General features: G+C 41.3%; 1 protein-coding gene across 1 annotated transcript in view; it reads left to right on the top strand.

The window, feature by feature from the left end:
* Nucleotides 1-321: 321 nt before the first annotated feature.
* Nucleotides 322-22,736, top strand: part of LOC121176304 (proton myo-inositol cotransporter-like) — a 44,770-nt gene continuing 22,355 nt past the window's right edge. The window contains exons 1-3 of the mRNA XM_041030354.1: nucleotides 322-898; nucleotides 8,996-9,155; nucleotides 10,662-10,870. Of these exons, the coding sequence (XP_040886288.1) occupies nucleotides 322-898; nucleotides 8,996-9,155; nucleotides 10,662-10,870 (946 nt within the window). The remainder of the gene's footprint in view (nucleotides 899-8,995; nucleotides 9,156-10,661; nucleotides 10,871-22,736) is intronic.

The following is a 22,736-nucleotide window of genomic DNA, read 5'->3' as shown; positions in this document are numbered from 1 at the left end:
ACTACACTCCTCCTATCTTACCTTTCCTCCCCAGTCTTCTTCAACTCCCATCAGGACCACGGGGATGTGATGCACTGATACACACAAGGCTGGACAGCAACTTTCATTCAGGCGCCAGCGTTTTATTTGGGAGAGGTTTTGGGCAAGCAACTTGGCAAAAACTCCAGACTTTAGGGGGAGTGAATTGGTTTAAGTGGGAGAGTGTGTTTTGGGTTTCTTTCTTTTTCTTTTTCTTTTTTTTCTTTTTTCTTTTTCTTTTTCTTTTTTATTAAGCGTCAAAAACAACTCAGCAGCCCTGTGTCCGCTGTTGTATTTTCCCATATGTCGCGAAAGCAGGTCGACCATGACTACAGCCTCCGTAGTATGAGCAACCTGATGGGCGAGCGGTGGAAGAAAGTGAACGACGGAGGAGAGCGGAGTCTCATCAAGGCTCCGTCCAGCGCCAGCATCAGCAGCCAGGGCGCCTCCGCCGGAGCTTCCGCCGCCGCTGCTGCTGCCCCAGCAGCTGCCTCCTCCACCTCCACCGGGGACCTGGAGAGGGCTGCCCGCAAGCAGTTCCAGCAAGATGTCACGCCAGGCTTCGTCTATGTCCTGGCCGTCTTCTCCGCCCTGGGTGGCTTCTTGTTCGGCTATGACACCGGGGTGATCTCCGGGGCGATGCTCCTGCTGAAGAGGGAGCTGGACCTGAGCGCCCTGTGGCAGGAGGTGCTCATATCAAGTACTGTGGCCGCGGCTGCGCTGTCTGCCCTGCTGGGCGGCTTCCTCAACGGGCTCTTCGGGCGCAGAGTGTGCATTCTGCTGGCCAGCTTCTTCTTCACCGTCGGGGGGATCGTGCTGAGCACCGCCCCCAGCAAAGAGGTGCTTCTGACGGGGAGGCTCATCGTTGGAGTGGGGCTTGGTAAGACCTGTGTTCCGCATGCTCTCTGACACTTAAGTCATGAGTAAACTAGTAGCTGCTTGTTTGAGGAATTTCCCTTTAGTGTTTTGGAGCATATATTGCATTATATTAATCATGCAGGAGTCTTGTTTTTGTGAAAGCAAGTAAACTGGAGCTCAGTTAAGCACTGAAGTTAGTTTTAAATTACATTTTAAAAAGGTTTCATTGCATGAAGACTTTGCAGAGCAGAAAACAAAGTTGCTTGTCTCTGGAAAGCACTGAAATCGTCTCACGCTGCTGCCAGCACTAATGATAATGATACTTCATTGATTTTTGGTTTAACATTTCCCCTGCACTTGCTCTCCATCAGAAAGTTCAGAGGTCAGAATCAGCTTAAGTGGCCCCTAAGGCCATAGGTCTTAAAGCCTGCTATTTTTTTTAAAGCTTGTTTATTTATTTACAGTGGGTTGGTTTGTTGCTTTCTGTCCTCCCTCTGCCTCTTCCTGCCTCAGGCCTGATATTTGCAATTACTCACAGCTTCTGATTACACAGCACGGCCCTCTGCTTGCTCAAGCTGCGTGCCACTGGCTGTTAGACAACGTGCTGTCTTTATTATTATCCTCATTATGATTATTATTGGATTTGATTGGGTACCAATAAGTTATAAAGGGAAAAGTCATTCTGAATGACAAATTAGTGGTGGGTATTATCCCAGCATGCCCAAAGGAAGCCAAGATAAACCTACAAAGCATACAGGAGACTTTTAGTGTCAATAAGGTCGCTGTCATTAGTCTGTGATGTCAGATTTACATTTATCTGATTGGCTGCACCACCCCTGCTTCCTCCCCTTTACACACACACACACACACACCTTTGCACAATCCCTTTCTCCTACTTCCTTCCCTGTGAATATTTTTCGCTGCTTTCTCCTCTCTTGAATCATCCCTCTCTTTGCATGTTCCTCCCTCCTCTCTGTGCGTGCTTTCACATGCAGCGTGCCTTTTGATCAGAATTCAATGTACCCCAAATTATTTATAGTGGCTGCTGTTACTCATGAGTCACATCCTCTGTGGAAAGGGCTGTTAAAACTGGCATTGGAGGCTGAGCGGCACGTTGATGGCACTCGTCTGCCTTTGCCTCCTTTGAGAGTAGTAAGCGCTTTTCTCTGTGATATGTGGAGGAGTTTCAGACTGTTTTCCTTCCTTAGTCAACCTCTGGGGTAGGAAAGGAGGCTTAATTCTATAATAAACATCCCTGACCAAAGAGCTCTGTGTTTACTTCCTCCACAAACTAAAGCCCTTTATTAGTGATGTTTGAATCAAGAATTGCATACAGAGCCCTTTAGTGCCATTTCTAATGCTTCTGGTGATAAACAGCTGTAATTTGTGATTTTTATTGTGTAATATGTAATTCTATCATACCATAATTAACATATGATGACTGTTTCTTGGTTAATTTTCCACCAGGTGGGAAAGTATTAAGACATTACTGTTGGATAAATGGCTGAGAAAAGGAGGAGAAAAGCAGTTAAAGCAGAGTATCAGGAATATTTCTGTCTACATCTCACTAGGTTTTCCTATAAGCATTTTGCAATGCATGTTGGGTGCATTTTTTGGGGGGCTGTAAAAGATGTCCAAATTAGGACGGCCTGGATGTGACAGTAAAGTTTGTTTTGATTCAGAGGAACTTCTTTTTGCCTGTGGGGCTGATTAACAGGAAGTGCTGAAATGAAAATACTCAGCTCAGATGCAGTGAAATGACAAATGAAACTTGACAAAACTAAATTAAAGCTTCATGTTTCCTGTGGTGCATTATACAGCTTGGGTCAGCTTCAAGTATGTGGAAGATGCTTTTCTTTTCTTCTTGGACAAGAATATCTTCAGCTACACTGTGCGTGAGACACCACTGACAAAAGCTCATAAAACAGATATTAGTCTTTCCTTTCAAACTAAAACAGTTCTTAAGCAAAGGCTTAGTTCTATGAAGACAAAAATTCTGACTGCTCTCTTTTATCTCGTTTTCCCTCTACTGTAGGCAAACTCTTCAAACTTATTTTCTTGGTAAATTTAATTAGAGCAATTACAGGGGATTTTTCAAAAACAAGCTGAACTCCCAGTAGAGGAAGGGTTCAGTTAATGACAGTAAACTGTTGCCATTTTTTCTGACGTAATTTTGAGTAGTTAATGTTGTCCATTAAACAGATGGTGCTGATAAGCTTAATTGTACCAGTTTTTTGGATTACAGAAAAGTGAACATGTTTATAAAGTTCAACTTCCCATATTTGAATCTGCCCACTCCCTTAAATCCCATCCATCATGTCTTCTTCCACTTTCTATCCACTTGTGTTTTTTGTGGCACACTGTGAACTTGCACCAGAATGAAACCTTATACAATTCAGATTACTTGTCATGGGCACTACTGTTCTGCCAGTGAAAACTGTTGGATAATGGCTCCTGTGGCTCTGGAGATGCTTGATGTCACCGATATTAGCTCACTGCAGACATATCTGTATCGGTGTATATGTCGGCCAATAATGCAGTGCAGAGATTCCAATGCAGAGATTGTTTACAATTACAAAATAATAAAGGTGAAGGGGAAAGTGCATATTTTCAGATATATTAAGAGTTTTTAATAAAAAAGATAATAAGTGAAAAATTATGCTGCCTTTTTGCAAATGAACACATGAAATGAGGATTGAAAGTGCTGCTATCGTTTACACACACAAGCTCTGATTGCTAATATAGGGAGGAAACTAATCACCCGGGTCATTTGGCCCGTTACATTATAAGTGGCTGTTTCATTATAAGTATCCCCTCCCCTCCTGCCATCAAAATCTTTTCCCATACACTGATCATTACACAAACGTGCACGAGCCAGGCCCTGATAGATAATGAAACACATTCTGGCTCCGTAATTAGCCGCTGGAGACGCTAATAAGGCAACATTTTTCATTGCATGCAATTATTTCGGCCCGAGCCTGTCACCTGCACACTCACATTAACATGAAGCCAATTGCTTAGCATTTCTCGACTGAACACGCCAAAAAGGTCATCGGCGCTGTTAGTCGAACCAGGAAAGGCCATACACCGCCATGCTTTGCCTCCCTGTATTTCTACCCATAAGCCTCTAGTATGTCAGCTCCTGGCCCGTTATTGTCGAGCTGACCTTTGCCTGAGCACAGGCGCTGTTGTGTGATTCGAGCCGTTGTTAGTCTGAGCGGACAGACGGTATTGAACCAGGCTGTCAAGATTGACAAGGATTTATTACATGACTTGGCAATTGCAATCGGATTAAGAGGTTTGTTTGTTTTTTTTTTTGCTGCACAGGATATTTGTGGAAAGATGTTTCAATCTTAAAGGAGAAATCTACCTTTGTCAGCCATCTTGGATGTGTGACTTTCCTTGAGTTGGTTTGCAATTAACACCTCTGGTTACCATGGTAATGACAAGTACGATTTAATACTGGAGCAGCATCCTCTGTGGGTACTGTGTCAGAAATACAACAGAGGAGCAACTGGTGCATCTGTTTACAGTGCAGCCAAACAAAAACTGGTGTTGCTTATAATAAAGAAGTCAAAAATAATTGAAACCACAATCTCCATTTTTGGTTATTGATCGTGGTCAGTGCTAACTATAGTGACAAATTACATTGTGTGGGGCTGCTTTACAGTACAAGCCACTCCATATTTTGCCATTTGTATGCTTTTAATGTGAAGCAGCAGCAGGGGGAAATGTTCAGTTTGCTCTTGTTAAGGGTTAGCAAGAGCCATGTTTTTCTTTCTTAAGAGAAAACTGCTCTGATGCCTGCAGCCTCGCTTAGTCATAATCCATCCTCTCACACATAAACACACACATATGCACAAACAAATGCACACACAGTCACCCTCACAGTGAGTGTATAATCATGTTTTCTGGCTAAATTATCTAGCAGTTGAATTGTTTTGTCCTTGGAAACAGTGGATGAAGGGTCTGCATAAAAATAGTGCTGTTAATTACATTGTGATAACATTTAATTATTACCTGGAGGCTTGCTAATTAATTGGTTGGTTTATATAATTAAGTCACAATTTTTGCACTAACTAGGTGGAAGCAAAGTGTAGACTTAATGAGGAGCTTGTTTATGCACATATTATTGTTGTAATGTGGAAATCACATCACTAAAATGTCAAGTGTTCAGGAAATGAGTTGTTGCTGCCTTGACATTTGTGCATTGTTTTTTTTTTTTTATTAAATGGTTTCATAAGAACAAGCAGTCACAGATTTCTCAGAAGTGAAGTGACTTCATGAAAACCTCCAAAACTTTAGCGGGAGAGTTGGGTGTTAAGTAAGTAGAGAAGTGACGGAGCATGAAATGACATGTGAAAAATGAAATTTGCATGTTAGTCATACGCCATTTGCTGATACCAGGCTGCACTGCACTGAATTTAATTGCGAAAGGCCACAACCTCTCCTGCTTTTACCACTGAATTGACTGACCACTCACACCACTTACCCATTTGTAAGTCAACAGCAGCTTTATCTGGGGGAGTTTTCTCTTTTCTTCAGTCCGCATTTTCAAGGATCCTCCATTAGCCTCTAATTAGTTTCCTCCATCACAACCAGTTACTTAGTACCAAAAAATGTCCTGCCTGAGTCTTTACTACATCACAGTGATGGAGGATCTAGTGAAGTGTCTCCCTCGTACTCTGATCAAGTGAGTCAGTCCCGAGCTTTGTTCTTCGTGCCTGGAGGCTGCCTTCACAAGACCAGGCGGATCCTTTGTTTAAGCGTGCTGTGTTGCTTTGAGGCTGAGCCTGACCAGACGATGACTGTGTGTGTGTGAGGGACAGAGTGCTGGGAGCTGTCCTTGGTGCTGAAAAGGGAGCTCATTAATGAGAAAGGGGACACAGTGCGACTGTGTTCGTAAGGGATTCACATTCAAGCGAGTGAAGAAATGCAGCCTTTAGTTAAGGTAATTCTGCTTGTTCTCTGTGCAGTTTGAGCTCCAGTGGAGACCTTCAGAGGAATATGAGTACTTGAGATGGCTTCACTTGTATCATAATAACAGCACTTGACTCAAGATATGTCCTCTATGTAATCAAAGTGATATAGGGCAAGAGCGAGTCACATTGAATCTTGCTTGCTTCTCTGACGTCTATCTAGTAGCTCTATTTAAACAAAATTCAGTTTTATATAGGCAATGATGCATTAGACAGTAGAATTAGGCTTAAGAGACAAAAACAGCAACAATCAAAAACATTTACATAAACTTTTTTAAAATCTCTGTTATTTTTCCAACCTTAACTTTGTACTTGCTGCCTCTTTTGTGGAGATCAGGGATGTGTAACTCTGGGGCAACTTTCCAGCCAACCATGCTTGGTTAGACAACTAGCATTTGACATGCATAGAACATTTATCAACGTCATAAGTCAAACAGATAATATAAGATTACAGCATAAGATTACAGCATTATAAATAAATAAATTCTGCTTTTAAAAAGTAGCTGGACTCTGGAGTTTGAGATGGTCAGTAAATTAAAGCAAAACTGAACAGTATTTCACATTTTTTACTAGCATGTAATAAACATATTTTCCCTGTCACCATATGAAGCAAGATGTGAAATGGAAATGATCCATTACTCAGTAGATGCATCAACATCAGCTGTAGTAGCTTACCAACAAGCATACGCGCTGTCTGTAGCAGCAGGCGTGGCTTTCATGGGGACAAGCTGGCCATGCATATGGCTAAAATAGATAAAACAAGGGGACAAGGAGGGAAAACTAGCCATGAGGAGAGGGAGGGGAAAAGAGGTCTGGTTGTATGAGGTGAATATAGATGGAGACATTACAGTTGATTAAGACCTGGAGGACTTGTTTGTGTCCACGCTGAAATCTGCAAATATGTCTATGTATGTCTCTGCAGAAATCTGTCTGCTGCTGTGTCCACAGTCAAACTTGATACAGAAATGGTAGAAAATAGCATATTATTTACTTTATATTACTTGTTTGAATAATGATTTAAATGAAGAATTTTCTTTAAACTAAACTTGCTATATATTGGTGTTGTTGTTAAGGCTGAAATGATCAGTTGATTGATTAGCCAGTTGAAAAAAATACATATTTTGTACATATGTTTCATTGAGTTTGATGTTCATTTAAGCCTTTGAAGGTTTTCAACTACCAGTTAAATAACAGTATGTGGAAAATAACCAGGACTTTTACTTCTAAAACACTGAAACGTTGTTTGTTGCTGATATATTTGAATATGGGTTGTGCAAAATGACTTGTCCACATTTTTTCCACAGACTTCCAGGTATGCAGTCAAGAATCGTATGTGATGCCTTGTACCTGTGCCTTTAAATTGGCACAGGTCGTAAAAGTTGGTGTCGATATGACAGGCATTAGTAGACTTCTGGCTCTGCAGTAGCCCTGCCTATTATAAATTTGCAGGCCTTTGCTAAGTAGCAGCAGAGTGTACTGCTAATGTAAAAGTACAGAGCAGGCAGAATGGGACTACTGCAGCTGAATGCTAAAGTCTCTTAAGATGCATTTCTTCTACACACTGGCCACTGAATGTTGTTTCCTAAACAGTCAGAGTGTACTTATGTGTGGTGTCACAGGTGCTACATGTCGTGAGGCCACTGGCACCATGTACGTGACAAAACAAACGTGTTTCGTACTAAAATTTGTTATTTTACAAGTCCTGGCTCTACTGTAACCTCTGCCATAGATGTAATGGGTTTCTTGTCTGTCTTTCAGCAGCATCTCTCAAAAGCCTATGAATGGATTTACATCAAATTGCCTCGAGCAGACAGACTTCATTAGATTAGAGTTCGGCGGTGATCTGGATCTTGGATTTCCGCTATCAGATGATAATCCTTTTTTAGCCATAACTAAGATAAAGACTTGACTCCAAATCTTCAGGGTATGTTTGCACGGTCAATAAATCAATTTGGAAAAAAAAAAATTGTAAGAGACAAGTAACATCAGGCTGGAAAACTGGTGTGGGCCTGTGAGTGCCTCTCCTCTGATCAGTCGGCACTGAACGCTAGACTAGGCAGAGACATGACCACAGGGCTTTGAACCATGACTTCACTCACAGTGCTGTGTGGGAAAAAAAGTGTGTCTTTTCTTCAGATAATATTCTGGAGTTGTGTACGTGAAATTCTTTGTAATGTAGATGATGGTGAATTCCCTTCCTTAACCTCTCCACTCTCTCCTCTGTGGAGGTCTTGTAAAAAAAAAAAAAAAAAAAGCATATAAGAAAAAGAAATCCTCTTCTCCCTCAGTTATCGATTTGTCTTCCCAGAGCTGCCACAGTGTGGTGCCTGCTTGGTGATAGTGCGGCTGGTTTCCCAGCAAGTGGTTTCCATAGCAACAGGTAGCCACGTAGTCATGGCGGCTGTTGAGGGCAGGGTGGTGGCAGTGGGGATAGGAGGGTGTGTGTGTGTGTGGGGGGGGGGGGTGTATAGAAAGCAGGGGCAGACTATTAATAGAGCTTATCAGGAGCCAGCTGCAGAAAGCTGCGGTCTCGAGGTACCTCGTCAGATTCATCCTGCGCAAACACACGCTGTTTGTTCTGTGTGTATGTGAGTACACAAGTGTGCATGCAACTGTATGCGCGCGTTGTTGTGAACGTGTACGCAGTGTGTGTGTGTGTGACTGAATTGTCGCCAGATCAGAGTAGTGGACAACCCATTACTGAGATGGACTTCTATGTAGTATTTCTGTCTCTTGCAATGAGACAATGTAAAGATATAAAGATGTACGACGCGTATCCATTTCCTCCCAGTGTACAAAAACAAAGCCAAAACATTCTATATAGGGGCGCTGCCATCTTGCACTGGTGACATCACAGTAGTGATTGGTGGGTGGAGCAACGAGGTCAAGGTCCTGCTCAAACACCCGCCTAATCTCAAGTCAATCATAACATCACACACCTTTTTATATCATCAAATAACTAAGTAAAACCAAGAAAAATAAACATGCTCTTTGATTTTTTAATTTAAGTTAGGGGGTGGGGTTTATGACCTTTACTGCAGCTAGACACTAGGGGCCACACAGTCATCAGTAGATCCACACACACACTTCAGAAGCAGTACCTCTTGTAAACTGTGCTAACCACCACATCTCCCTCTCAGGTGTTGCCTCTATGACAGTGCCTGTGTACATCGCCGAGGCCTCTCCACCCCACCTCAGGGGTCAGCTGGTGACCGTTAACACCCTCTTCATCACTGGGGGACAGTTCACCGCCAGCCTCGTTGATGGCGCCTTCAGCTACCTGCAGCGCGACGGGTGGAGGTCAGACTCAAAGATACATTTCACACATACATACATTGCATGTGAAGTGACAGTAGTCTCTCAAAGCACCTTCAACACTTTATTTTATATGTTCAGGTACATCCACTACTCTTTGTATACACAAAGACAACAGCAGAAACAGACCTTAGGTACTTTCTTTCAAAAGCTGCAAGGAGTCTCCTATATGGTGATCATAGGGTTGGATGTGATATTAGGGCCTTTTCTACGGGTTCTTATCATATCAAATGCCAGAAAAAGTCGTTCTGGCTCAGACCCTCATTTTAAATGTCAACACATGCATGGATCGTCCCCTAACATTTGCTGAGAGCAGCCGTACTGTATGTTTGAAAGATAAAAAACAGATAGAAGAGAGCAGAGAAAGAAGCCCACATACATGTGCATATGGGTGTTTGAATATTGAGCTGCGAGATACTGCAGACAAGAATCGTCCTTTTGGCAAGGATTTGCTTCAGCTGCAGTTCTGATGGAGGCAGCAGAGATCGTTTAGAAGGTCCTAGATTGGTGTGATTCATACATGATAATGGCTTTTTGGAGACACTTATTGAGTTCAGAGTAGGAATGTTGTCTGAGTGATGCCTTTGCCTGCGCAGCAGAAGAATAGCCTTAAATGTCTGGTAATTCACTTCAGTAAAAATATATGGATTTTTTTCCCCAGTCTTTGAAGTTGTATAAACCGACTACCTGCTGCTTTTCCACTTCTTCTACATCTAGAGATAAAGCTCTTTGAGAATTTATCATGATTACAGTCTTTTCCTCCCATCATTCACCTCTCTCGTTTCCTCTTATGCCTCACCTTCCTACCACATAAGTTTTTGGATTTTCAGATTGATCCCTTTGCAGGGCCCTGATTATGTGCATGAGTGGATATAGAGGCAATTTTCCTCTCAGCATGATAGTCCAGTGCACCAGTGGTTTGTTTGGGCAAAGTTATTCCCTCGTAATGTTAGAAATTGACACTTAACAGTTTAACATACAATGAGAATGTTCCTATGTGCACTTATGGTTGTATTTATATTAAATCTTTTTGTTTTTTTTAGTTTAGTTTATTTCCATGTTGTTCACTTTAGCCCTGTGGACCAATTATCAAATTGAAGGTTGATGTACTAGACTCCTCGGAATGGGCATATTGCTTTGCATATAAATCCTTTTATTATTCATCTTTTACGTTGAGGGTTAAAATTAAATGCTAAATGTAAATGTTAAGGTTATTTTAAGCAGAAGAACCTGAATAAAGCCTTGGCATTTTCCCCAGTCTTTAATTTTAATGAACCAAACCACCTGATGCTAGCTGGCAAACACCTCAACATAAATGGAACACAGAGGCGACCTTTGTGCATCAGTGCAGGTTTGTGCACCAAATTCAGATTTGCATGTCATACCCCAGCTTACAAAATTTGTACTTAGCCTAAAAACACTTGGTTATGTTGTTGAATGTATTGAATTCGTCATTCCAAGTATTTTTTCCCTCCCTCTCCACCTCTTCAGGTACATATTGGGTCTGTCAGTGCTTCCCGCGGTGCTCCAGTTCATGGGATTCCTGTTCCTGCCGGAGAGCCCTCGCTGGTTGATCCAGCGCGGGCTGACCCAAAAGGCCCGCCGCGTGCTCAGTCAGATCCGAGGCAACCAGAACATCGACGAGGAGTACGACAGCATCAAGAACAGCATTGAGGAGGAGGAGAAGGACAGCGGAGGAGGTGAGCGGATGGGAAGAGAAGGAGGGGAGGAGTGGTTCACGGGGATTAGCAGGGAGGCAAGAGAGGCAAAAAAAGAGAGGCTTTTTGAAACCATCATTAACATTTGTTTTGTTTTTTGTTTTTTTTGTAACATCTGTATTACTAAACTACAAGCACTGAAGTTTTAATCCTAAAGATTTCAGAAAACTCTCTAACAAATCCTGACAGGTAGCTTAGCTCACCCATTTTCAAGAAGGGCACAGAGGTAAGTGCTACAGGTTGGAGGTCATTCACCATCAGTACACTGGCTTTCTTAAAGACAGGAAAAATAGATGAACTTTACACCGTAAAGCAGTACAGCGATGTGGGTCTGAAAGAACTGGCTAATTCCTGGGCTCATATTATTAACACTTCATAGCTGCCAGAGTCACGACCCTGGGCCTTGAAGGCAAGCAGCCTCCTTTTCAGTCACTTTGATATCCTCAGCGAGGCCGATTAGACAGTTCATGCTCTCCTCCTGCTGAGTGACGAAGTCCTTCCTATTGAAGCAACAGTCAGTCATTCAGTTGCTCTGTACCATTCTCTTGACTCCTGGAGTGATGGTGATGTCAATCAAACAGTGTGAGCAGCACTGTGGCTACTGTAGTTTGAGTTTCTGTGGGTGGAGCTATTTTATCCATCTGTTCATCTGTCCTGGCTTTCACTGCTCAAGATTTCAACTTCGTAGTTCTTCTGTTTATCCAGAAAAACATCTGCCACTGAGATATAAACGCACATCACTTCCTATACAACAGCGAATGTTTCCTCACAAATCAGCAGGTGTTAAGCAGTAGCAGCATATTGTGGAGGTTGAATTCCTGTTCTGTCAGCCATCCTCTGAAAATATCAGCGATTACTATGTTGAGTTAAAATGTCTTTAATTTTGAAATCTCTATAGTTGTTGTGATCGACGTTTCAGCTTTCAACTAGGTGAATCAGCTCTGAAAATAGAGTTGCCTGTGGTAGAAAGGCAACTGAACAGAAAGACAAGGAGGTTAATGTGACTGAGCAAATTGAGATTTTCTTCTTCATGGTCACTTGTAGTGTGAGCTGACCTTTTCCTGACCACATGGGTGCCACTGTTTGATATGAAGCTTTTGCCAGTGCGAGCAGACGTATTGAATAGGGTTGTCAGAACGATGGCTGATTGAGGTTTATTAGCTAATAAAGTGGTGCTGATAATTTTGTCAGCACCACTTGTGACCAAAAAAAAAAGAAATCTGTTTTCATGCACTGTTCCAATTTCAGTAGCAATTCCAATAGCACATTTATTGCAAAAGTCTCAATGGACCATTACTTCCATGCATTTTTATCAAAGTGATACTTGCATCTTGTTCTCAGTTTAATTTTTTTAAATAGCTTTCTGTACAGAGCTTATTGTTTGTTTTAGCCTGTCTGTAATGAGGAGAGCCTTGAGAGTAATGGAGGGACAAAGAGAGGAAACAGGAGGGGTGATTAACAGGAAGGAGAGGACGAGTGGTCAAAAGACTGAAAGAAAAGTAAAAGAAGGTGAGGATGAGGAAAAACAGAGCAGAAGGAGAGGAGAGGAGAAGAAATTGGATTCATCCTGCAACTAATCAGCCTGAACAGAGGACACCATAACTCTCATCCCATGGGTCCATGTGGCCTGCAGTGAAGAGCAGCAGTTTTCACACAGCACACTCATGTAATAACACACTGATATATAAAAACACACACTCACTCAGGCAGTGGAGTCTGGAGAGTGGAGAAGAAAAGTTTCTGCCATTTATTCTGTACATGATGGAGCTGGAGGATTGAATTGGCTGCGTGTCCATGGCACATTAATTGGAAACTTACCAAATGAGTTTCATAATGATAGCTGCTTTCTACTGAACTCTGAACACTGAAAGGAGGTTCAGACAAGTTGTTCTGTTTTACTAGCTATTGGAAAGTGCATTAAAAAAAATGATAGAGAAAAAAAAAAAACATGACATTTTATAATAATAATAGTAATAACAATAATAATAACAACAATTCAGCAACTGTAACCAAACATTTGGCTTAGTATTGAGTATTATTAGAGCAGTATTATTTATAACGCTCCCAGACTTTGGGAGACAAGACCACTACGTCCAATTTACTGCACTCACTCACTCAACTTCTATTAGTCTGAGGAGGCTTTATTTAGTCACCTCACTCTGCCTCACCTCGTCTGAGATTAACATAAGGAGGTTTTTTAAACTTTGAACAGACCTAAGTTTGCGAGGAGTCAGACAGAAAGGGCAGACGCTATATGACACGTTATTTGACCTTTTTAATTTAGTTCCCCCTCTCTGCAGAACTAAAAACCCATGCTGCTCGTGTCTCCCTTTGTTCTTTCCTCTAAATTCACTGTAGTTCTTTTCGTTTTGCTTTCGTAGCACGCATATGGTCCAACAAAATCAGCTCGTGTTTGGTGTTTGCTTGTGTGAGGTATCAAGGTTCTCTCACAACTAAATCCAAAGTGAAGAAACCTTGAATGTGTGACCACCATCTGTGCCACATCATTTCATAGCTGCACCACTAGTACTTTTGCAATTTACATGCTCATTTTTAGGTCCGACATATGACTTGGAGAACAGCTGTCACCTAGCAACCAGACAGACAGGCAGATGGAGAGGACAGGGAGATTGGTAGACAGACAGATGGAGTGAAAATTAACTAATAGTTCACCAATTAGCCTGGCGAGTACTCACTGCACCACCAGGAGGACATGGGTTAATTTTACTGTGCCATTTTCCACGTTACCAGGTCTTATGAGTGTCACACATTAGGATCCCAGGATACTTTGTTAAAAAAAAACTGGACAATCCCAAGTGATTCTGTCTCCAACACAGTGAACAGGAAACTAGATTTTTTACAAGCACCGTAAAGCAGCTTGTGTTAAACAACACTCTAATAAACAGTAAAGATTGTAAGGTAATGTGAAGGCCAGGATAGCATAAATAATAGAGTTTGAAGAATAGCCGGCCCTCCATCAGCCTGTCTTTGTTGCCCTTTAGAGGACTTGTTAAGTCCGTTGTTACGCTGCGGCCAAGGATTCTCACAGAAACCTGGTTCACTGCTCAAACCCCATAATTAACCTTTTTCTCTGAGAGATCTGATCCTTTTGATTTGAAACGCTCCTCTGTGACTGGCCCTTGGCCCTTCTAACTTGTGGTCAGTGGCTCTACTCATGACTCTGGCAAAGATGTAGATGCTTACCTGTAGCCTTGTTGTGTGTGTGTGTGTACATCTGTTCTCACCTGGAAAAACAAAGGAGTACCATGCCCCTTTGCTGACATGTCGGTTACCATGGAAACAACACCTCTCACTTCCCTTTTTCCTCTCACCTCCGATGTAACAGTGATTATAGTGTGTGTAACCCTCCCATCCTCCCTCTCTCACACACACACACACTTAACACATCATGAATTTCCAAAGGTGCAAAAGGCCCAGTGCTCAGAAAGCTGATAATGATGAGCAGTGCATGCAGCTTATCATCACGTGGCCACCATCACCTCCTATTAAAATTTTTTCAGCATGCAGTTTAAGGCACATTTTATTTGCTGTATAATTTTAAATTTAAATATGTGACTTTCATTTTAGTTCCATGTCACAATCAAAACCAATTATTTCCAGTAGTGGAAATTTTGATTTGATTGATTTGTTGTATTTTTGGTACTTAAAATGTCAGGGTTATGTGGAAGCAATGAAAAGAACGCTGAGCGCCTACATCTTTTGAAACAAAGTCAGAGATGTGATGATGATGTGTTGTCACCCTCAAGTCAATCAGCTATGATTACCGTCTTTTCAGCCTGAGAGGTGGAGAGGAGGCGGAGGAGGGGAGGTTTGGGGGGAGGAGAACAGTGGAGGGAGGAGAGGTCGAAGACAAAGAGAAAGCGAAGTGGAAAATGGAGGTGTTGGGGCAGCAATTATGATGGAGAAGCAATATTGTGGCAATATTACAGGCAAGCTCTGTCAGCCATTATATTGCCATTCTTCACGAGAAACTTCATAGTGCACTGTATTGGACACATTGATTTCTTTGGAAGGCTTGTTCATAACAATTCTTGTTTGAAGCAGCACTGAGCAGGCTCAGACGTAACCTTACAAAAACAAAGGGCATGTATGGACACTGAGTGATGGAGGCAGCATCAAGCAGCAGATCGCTTTATACCCAGCAATTGTACAGATATTGGGAGCATTTTTAAAAATAAGCAAAGCAATAAACATTAAATGAAAAGCGAATAAAAGTCTTAGTTAATGCAAGTTAGATTGTTAGCTCATTTTATACTCTTTCATAAAGCCTTGATCAAACTCCAGGATGGACATGGAGAACTGAGGACTTGCACGCAGACAGCTAGTGCACACATGCTTCTATACACACTACAGTGAAGTGTATCTGGACATGTTCCAATAGGACCAAAGATGCGGATTACATGCTGCATGCTGTCAGTTGCACAGGGGTCCATGTGGGCCCTTGCAGGCTTGGGCAGATGATGAAATATACATCACATAGACCTTTGGGGCCTTGATGAGGATCAAAACAGTAAAGCTGTGACCAAAACAATGAGCTGAAAGATGCTGAAACACTCCATAGAACTGAAGGAAAGCCCAGAAACAGAGATAACTATGGGTAACCTTTTTTAAATTACTTATAGGTAGTCACTTGATTCATTACAAAATACTGTTTACAAAAATATTAGACTAGTTCAGCTTTTAAGAGCGATACACAGATGTTTGGTTGGAATCCCACAGAAAAATCTGTTTATCCAGGCTCCACGAATCAATTTTGTCTCTCAGTCGCTCAATGCCAAGCACTGTGACATCAATTTAGCACAGTACAATCACTGCATTATATAAGACGTTGTGGTAGGCAAACAAAGGCAGGAATCAAGATGAACGGGTATATTGCTTAAAGATGAATACAGCATCATTTGAAAGTTATAAAAGCAAAGAGTGTTCAGATTGATTTAAAGTAGAGACTGTGCGTTACATACATAATCACAACATCAGGCGAGGTCTGGGGAATTAAATTAGCGTTATATAGAGTTGGTTTTATGTTTATTTATTCATATCAGTTTGAAGACAATTGTTATTCTCTGTATTTATTTGTCGTCCAAAGCCATCTCCTCTCAACCCTGCCTCCCTGTTTGACTCATGATTGTTTTAACCATCTATTTCTAGGTAATTGAATGGTACACAGTGTTAGCTATAAACAAAAGTGTTCTGCATTAATGTTCCCGCTGCGTGTTTCCAAATGATTAATTTTATTCCATTACAATCGCTACTTATTCAGGCACAAACACGGCGCACACATACCTGATAGATGTCTGAGGGAGTATTAGCGTCTGCCTCCATCACAGTCCTGATTCTCCCACTGATCTTTAATAATTCAAGATATTTGAACATTTTTCGAAACTCCACTGCTTCTCTGGGTCTGTTTAAATCCACAAGGAAATCATAATGAGACCAGGGCTTTGTACAGAGGATGAGGTGTTTGGATTCACTGAACAACAGCCCCATTCAGTATTCAGGTTAAGCATGACCCATACCTTTAAAGTTAAGTTTATAGATTTTGAATTGGTTAAAATGAATGTCCATTGCTGTCATTAAACAGGATTTGAGGGACATTATTTGATAAATTCAAGTGGCTGCAGAGTTTGTAGCAGTCCACTCACATCTGATCATCACTATTTCCTGACGTAAGCCGGGTTCACGACTCCACTCTCAAATCTAGACTTAATTGAATCTAAACATCCTAGAGGCACTGTCTTCTTTGCTAATCTACTTTTCAATAAATATGCTCTCTGCTCTAGTGCTTTTCATTCCCACTTCTTGTTCCCCCTCTTGTTCGTGAGCGTTAAGAAACCCAAATGGGCTGCCTGACAAATCTGTTTACAAGGGTAATATGAACAAACACTTTGACAGAAGACGAGTGGAAATGGCACATTTCTGCCCATGTTGCCATCGGCTTGAACAACAACGAGCTGATGGCGGGGGTAGCAGGGTGGAGTGCAGGGAAATGAAACCAACGTCCCAACTGGGAAATTATTATGGCTGCATTAGCAGAGGATGCAAAGCAAGGCAAGCTGCTTCTGATGAAACAAAGAGGGGAGATGAAGGAATTACCTCTCTCTTTGTTTTAGTCATTGGTTTCATACTTTTGTCCAAAAACAAAAATATGAACAGTTTCAACTCCAGATTCAAGTCATCCAGTGTTTTATTGCCATTACAAATTATTAATTCTCTATTCATAAGCTGCAGATTTTATTGATCTACAGAGTATTAGCAGGCACTTCTAGCTGCTCACAGTATTCATTACTCTTCGTTGAAAAATCAATACACTCAATATAGAATGAGGAGCACAGGGAATGCTTTTTTATTCAGAAAGAATAGGTAAGCTAAAAAGGTCAGAGAAGAATTAGAGAAATATTAGTGCAGATTACTACTTGCAGATCACAGAGTTAAAGGAATGTGGTTGGTTGCTGATGATACAAAATAATGAAAATGTAAGCATGGACTTTTGACCCCACTGCATGACAGGAACAAAGAAACCACAATGTCAAGAGGGAATTGAAGGCCTAAAGGAATAGTCTTGGGCACACTGATGTCAAGAAATAACCTTTAGAGGTGCTGGTAGGCAGATTTTGTTACCTTTGGACAGAGCCATGTTAGCATTTGGCATGCTATCAACACCGTTAAAGGGAATCCTAAATCTAAATGTAAATAACCTGATTTAAGCAGGAACATAAGAACCGAGGAGCTACATATGAAAATTTGTGCAACTTTTTGAAACCAGGACGTCCATGTGATGCAGTGGGTTTCTTACTTTCTCACAGTTTTTTTTTTTAAGTTTCTCACACAAATGCTTTAGTCACTTTTTATGCCTTGAAGGAGAGAGTGTGTGAAAGTGTGCACCATCCCCACTGATACAATTAATCCCTTTTTATGCCTTTCTGTGACTGCAAGGTTTTTGCCCCGCTTTCGCCTGTGGCCATTTGGAGCAGGTATAAACACTTTAACCTTCAGATGCTTTGTTTTAAGCACACTGAGACCTTTCAAAGTGATGATCTGAGGCAGAAATTTGCACCTCCATAGAATTTAAACATGGACCTGAAGACATTTTCACTGCTTATACACAGTAAAAAAGTAAATAGGGATGTTGAGTTGTTTGTATCTGGAAGTTTGAAGCAGTGTATTTTCAGTGTACACACAATTTTTCAGCCTTGACTTAATTGTCACAAAACTTACAATGGAGTAAGAAAAGGAGACTTTTAATGGTGCCTCTGGAGCTTTTCACTTATTTGAATCGCAGAGCACAATGTGACTGAAATGAAGGCTACTTTAAAATGCAGCAGTATTCTTCTGGAGATGTTGTTCCAGGGTCCTCGTTTTCCACACGCAGCGCCAGCAGTGAAGTCGTGACTCTCCCAGAGTTGCCTTATTCAATTAAAATACACTTTCTGAATTGGAGTGTTTTGGGTAGAGAAACTCCAATGAGCCCTGTCTGAAATTAACGAGCACAGTAATGGTTATTACTGAAATGTTCGAGCTGTAGATGTGGGTTTATTAGGTCACTAAATTATTTTTTGGCAAAATTATTACCCAAATTGGCTTTAATGTGAAACAGTGAAATGAGAAATTCAGATGATATAGGTAATGTATGTTTCCTGTTTCCCCCAAGCCTCTTTAACTCCGACTCTCTTATTTCTGTGTGCGTGTGTGTTTGTGTGCCCCCAAGGAAGACCCTTATCGTTTGCATTAGGGCAGGTATGCAGCTGGGAAGTCATGAATCTCAATAACTCATTTAGATTGATTACCAGCAGACTACAGACTGACTCCAGAGATTTTATTACTGGCCAAAACGCAAACACAGAATGGATAGATAGATGATTATGTGTGTGTGGGTGTGGGTGTGTGTGTGTTATAATACATACATCATCAAACAAATGAGATGCACACTAACTCCACATCCAAAACAAAACTACTGTGACCAAAGAAAAGACTATGTTTTTAGCTAAGCTGTAAAACCTTTTGTATGTTGTACGGACAAATACCATGATACTGAGCAATGAACAAGACAGCAGGTAACGTAACTAACATGAGCTAGGTTGTGGGTTAGCAAACGCCACACCACCATTTCTTCCAGCTCTCCTGCTACTATAGCAAATATTTTGCTCCTGCCAAGCAGGTGGTCTCTCTGAGGTCTCTCCACCGTAGTCAGATTGACCATTTGGACTACCCGAACAAATCCATGTGGGCCACACATCGATGGGCCAGTGAACCATCAATAAAACTCGTCACCAGCCGTCTCTTTGTGCCCATCATGCGGGATATGCGTTAGAGTTTCAACCCTCACCGACGCAACTACATCTATCTTAAACAAATGCAGAAAAGGTTTGTTTGGATCAAGCAAACATTTTGATCCTTAGTAAAGTGAGAAACTTGTCCAAAAGAAAATGCTGCCTAGTGTAACTATGGAAAAACCATGTCTGCCTCCACTGTGCACTCTGTTTGAGAGTGAAGCAGTATTCATGTCACAGCGGCACAGTTCGCTGATTGCCTCAAATCTCTGTAAGATCTCTCTGTCTCTTCAACACACATTTGTTTCCTTGTTCCACATTTAAATGCCTCGGGCCCTCTCAAATAACGGAGCCAGCACTTTAGAGGTATGATAAGAAGTTTCAAAGGATTTTTTCATTCACCCACTATCTTGCTGTTACAGCCTGTGTCTTTCTCCTGAAATGAACTTTTCTGGGGGTTCTTGTTGAATCTTGATGCAGTTTTTTTTTTTTTCAGCATCTTTATTTATTTTTTATTTTGTCTGTACCACAGATTGTTCATAAGATTTACTTTGCTTGAATGGATCAATCAGACATTGATTTGTTTACTTAATCTTCTTTTAGAGGCTTTGTTTTGAGTTTAAGATGTGTGGGCACATCAGGAACGGCTGCCTCTCCGCTGTCTTGTACAGTTGTTCGATTTGAGTGTTACCTAAACCCACTCCGTTTGCCTCAAGGCTGCTCAGGCAAGAGGTATGAGTGACTCATGCAGAGAGGAGACAGCGTTTAAAAAGATTTTCTAAAATGCAAGAAGTTCTTTGCCACTAAACTTCTGTCTTCTCAGTTTTTACTTGTACTTAAGGAGGAAGATCAACTTTTTCAAGAGTGACATTATTTCTGGTTACCTGTAGTTACTGTGAATGCCAGTTTAGAGGTTTCCTACTGATGTGCCATTTCTGCATCAGAGTAGTAACAGGCAAAATAACAACACATGAAGTAAAGCAGTGTATTAGGATGCTATGGCAGTTAAAACACCAGCAGGTTAAATATGGACTTTTTCCAATGACAGCAGATCCTTTTTTCTTCTCACCTCTTCTTAACTCCCAGCCTCTATGACAGCAGCTTGTTTCCTTCCATTTCCTTTCCCTCTCTTCTCATTTCCTCTCTTCTAAAATTTTCCCTCCCTTTTCCTTTCCTTTCCCTTCCCATATCTTTCCTCTCCTCTCATATCTTTACCTTTCCTTTCCTCTATTTCCTTTCAGTAGTTTTCTTTGTTTTTCTTTCCTCTCTTCTTCAGTCCTCTCCTCTACTTTCCTTTCATTTCCTCTCTTCTCTTCTTTTTCCTGTCCTATCCTCTCCTTTCTGCTCATTTCCTCTCCTTTCTTTCCTTCTTTCCTCTCTTATCATTTCCTTTTCTTTGCCTTCCTTTCCCTTCTTCTCCCTTCCTCACCTTTTCTTTTATTTAATTTCCTTTCCTTCCCCCTTGCTCACCTTTTTCCCCTCTCATTTCCATTCCTCTCCTCTCCTCTCCTCTCCTCTCCTCTCCTCTCCTCTCCTCTCCCATAGAAACATATTTGACCAATAAAAACTGACTCTGACCCTGAAGGAGAACCAGATCAGATTCAGATCATGAGCCTCGCCACCCAGCAGACATGAAGGTTATCTCTGCACCATTTGAAACGCAGATCACTCTTTGCTCCCTTGCTACTGAATAGACTCTTTTACCAATGAGTCTCTTTGAAATGCTGACATCACCAATCACACTGCTTTTGTGAGTCATACACAAATTGAACCACTGTCTGCTTAGTGATTGGCTCTTGACTTGAGTGGAATGTGACTGAGCATTCATGTCGTCCTTTGCAGAACCAACTGGAAGGACGCATTGTCATTTTAGTGAGTCTCACGGAGGACATAGTGTAAAGTGCGTACACTACGTTTATTGTTTAATGACATTAAGATTTCTCTGGTTTGAAACAAAGCTTTGTTGTAAAATAAATTCTTATAAGGAACAAAATAGTCTGTTATTTTATAAGGATCTCAGTAGCCCTTATTTTCATAGAGCAAGCAAAATCTCCTTCATAGAGAAGAGTCTTTTAATGAATGCTCAGTTCCTTGACTTAAGTGCACACTAGTGTCCTGATTATGAGTTTTTGGAGTGTCCCAGTTATATGTTTGCACATTATACCTATTTCAAATACCTATAGAAGCCTTTATGCCAGTTTACTTACAATACTTGGAATACTCTGACAGGTAAACACTTTCTGATCTCTGCCAAAAATCAAAGTGCCCTCTAACCCTCTCGCACATTGCATGGCCTGAGCTGTGCCTTGTTAAGAAACGCTGCGATAAAAGGTTAATTCAATAGATTAAGAATAGAATAATAGTTTTTTGCTTTGAGCTGCTTCCATTACAACCTCTGTCAACAGTCTTCACACTAACAGTGAATAGTTCATGCGGGTCATTGTGTTGCAGAATAAGCAGCAAGTGACAAATAGAGAACAAAAGAGCTTCATTCTCCGAGCTCTCCGCTCCTCTGTTCCCTTGTAGGTTTAAATATTAATAATTAAGCGAGGAGAGTTTTGCAACGGCAGATCTATCATGAGTCCCCCTCTGTGCCTGTCACACACCCCGCATGGACAGAGGGACACTGAACTAGCCTCTTTATTTCACCATTTAATAATGTGAAATACAGAAATACAATATTTGAATGAACAGTTTACATATATTTTTACCTCAAATGCAGTTCATTTCAAATAGCGTCTCTTGTGTGTTATATAACTATTAAAAATTGCATGTGATCAACTGAAACGTGCAACACTAAAATATGTAAACATTATTTATAAGACTTACGATTGCAAGCTGTGCGGCACTGTCCTCAGAAACAAATACAATTATATTGTCTGATGGTCGTGTGTGTGTGTATGTGTGTGTCTAGCAAAATTGTCCATGTCCACTGCAGAATAATAAGATATAAAATGGAAAGTGTGCGTGCACAGTTGTCTGTGTGTGTATGTTTCTTTCTCCCTCTTTCTCTCTCCCTCACATAAGCCTGTGCACACACACACACACACACTTATGTTCCTCCTCTCCTCCCTCAGGACTAACTACCCACCAGTTTGGGGTCAGCTGGCAATAGCAGCAGCTGATTCTTGCATAACATTTGTTTTAACACACAACAAATACTGGATGGCTACAGTTTACCCACTGAGCTGTCATCTAGAGGGAGGAAATTACTTCTGTTCAGAAAGTGAAAAATAGTTATATCCTTAAACTTTTTGCTGCGTTACTTTTCGTCTAATGACGGACAGCGTGTCTGCAGGGAAAGCTGTCTAAGCGCTGAATAATAGAAATCTCAGCTGGGAAATCAGACGGAGTTTAAAAATGTATGCGCCTCTGTGTCGTGTCCTCCTCTCAACTTCAGGTGCCTCTGTTGGGCTGATCTGATTCATAACCAGGCAGCAGATTTTCAACACTTTTCAAACCAAAAAAAAGTTACACGCTCAGTTGTCTCCATTTCTTTTTCTGCCTTTTCCTGGATCTGTCTCTCCTTGTGTAACCCTCTTTCTTATGCTGACAGGCCA

The sequence above is a fragment of the Toxotes jaculatrix genome, chromosome 22 (genome assembly GCF_017976425.1).
Source record: "Toxotes jaculatrix isolate fToxJac2 chromosome 22, fToxJac2.pri, whole genome shotgun sequence".
Taxonomy (NCBI): Eukaryota; Metazoa; Chordata; class Actinopteri; family Toxotidae; genus Toxotes; species Toxotes jaculatrix.
Note: the sequence above shows the minus strand (reverse complement) of the source record. Positions and strands in the feature narration are given on the sequence as shown.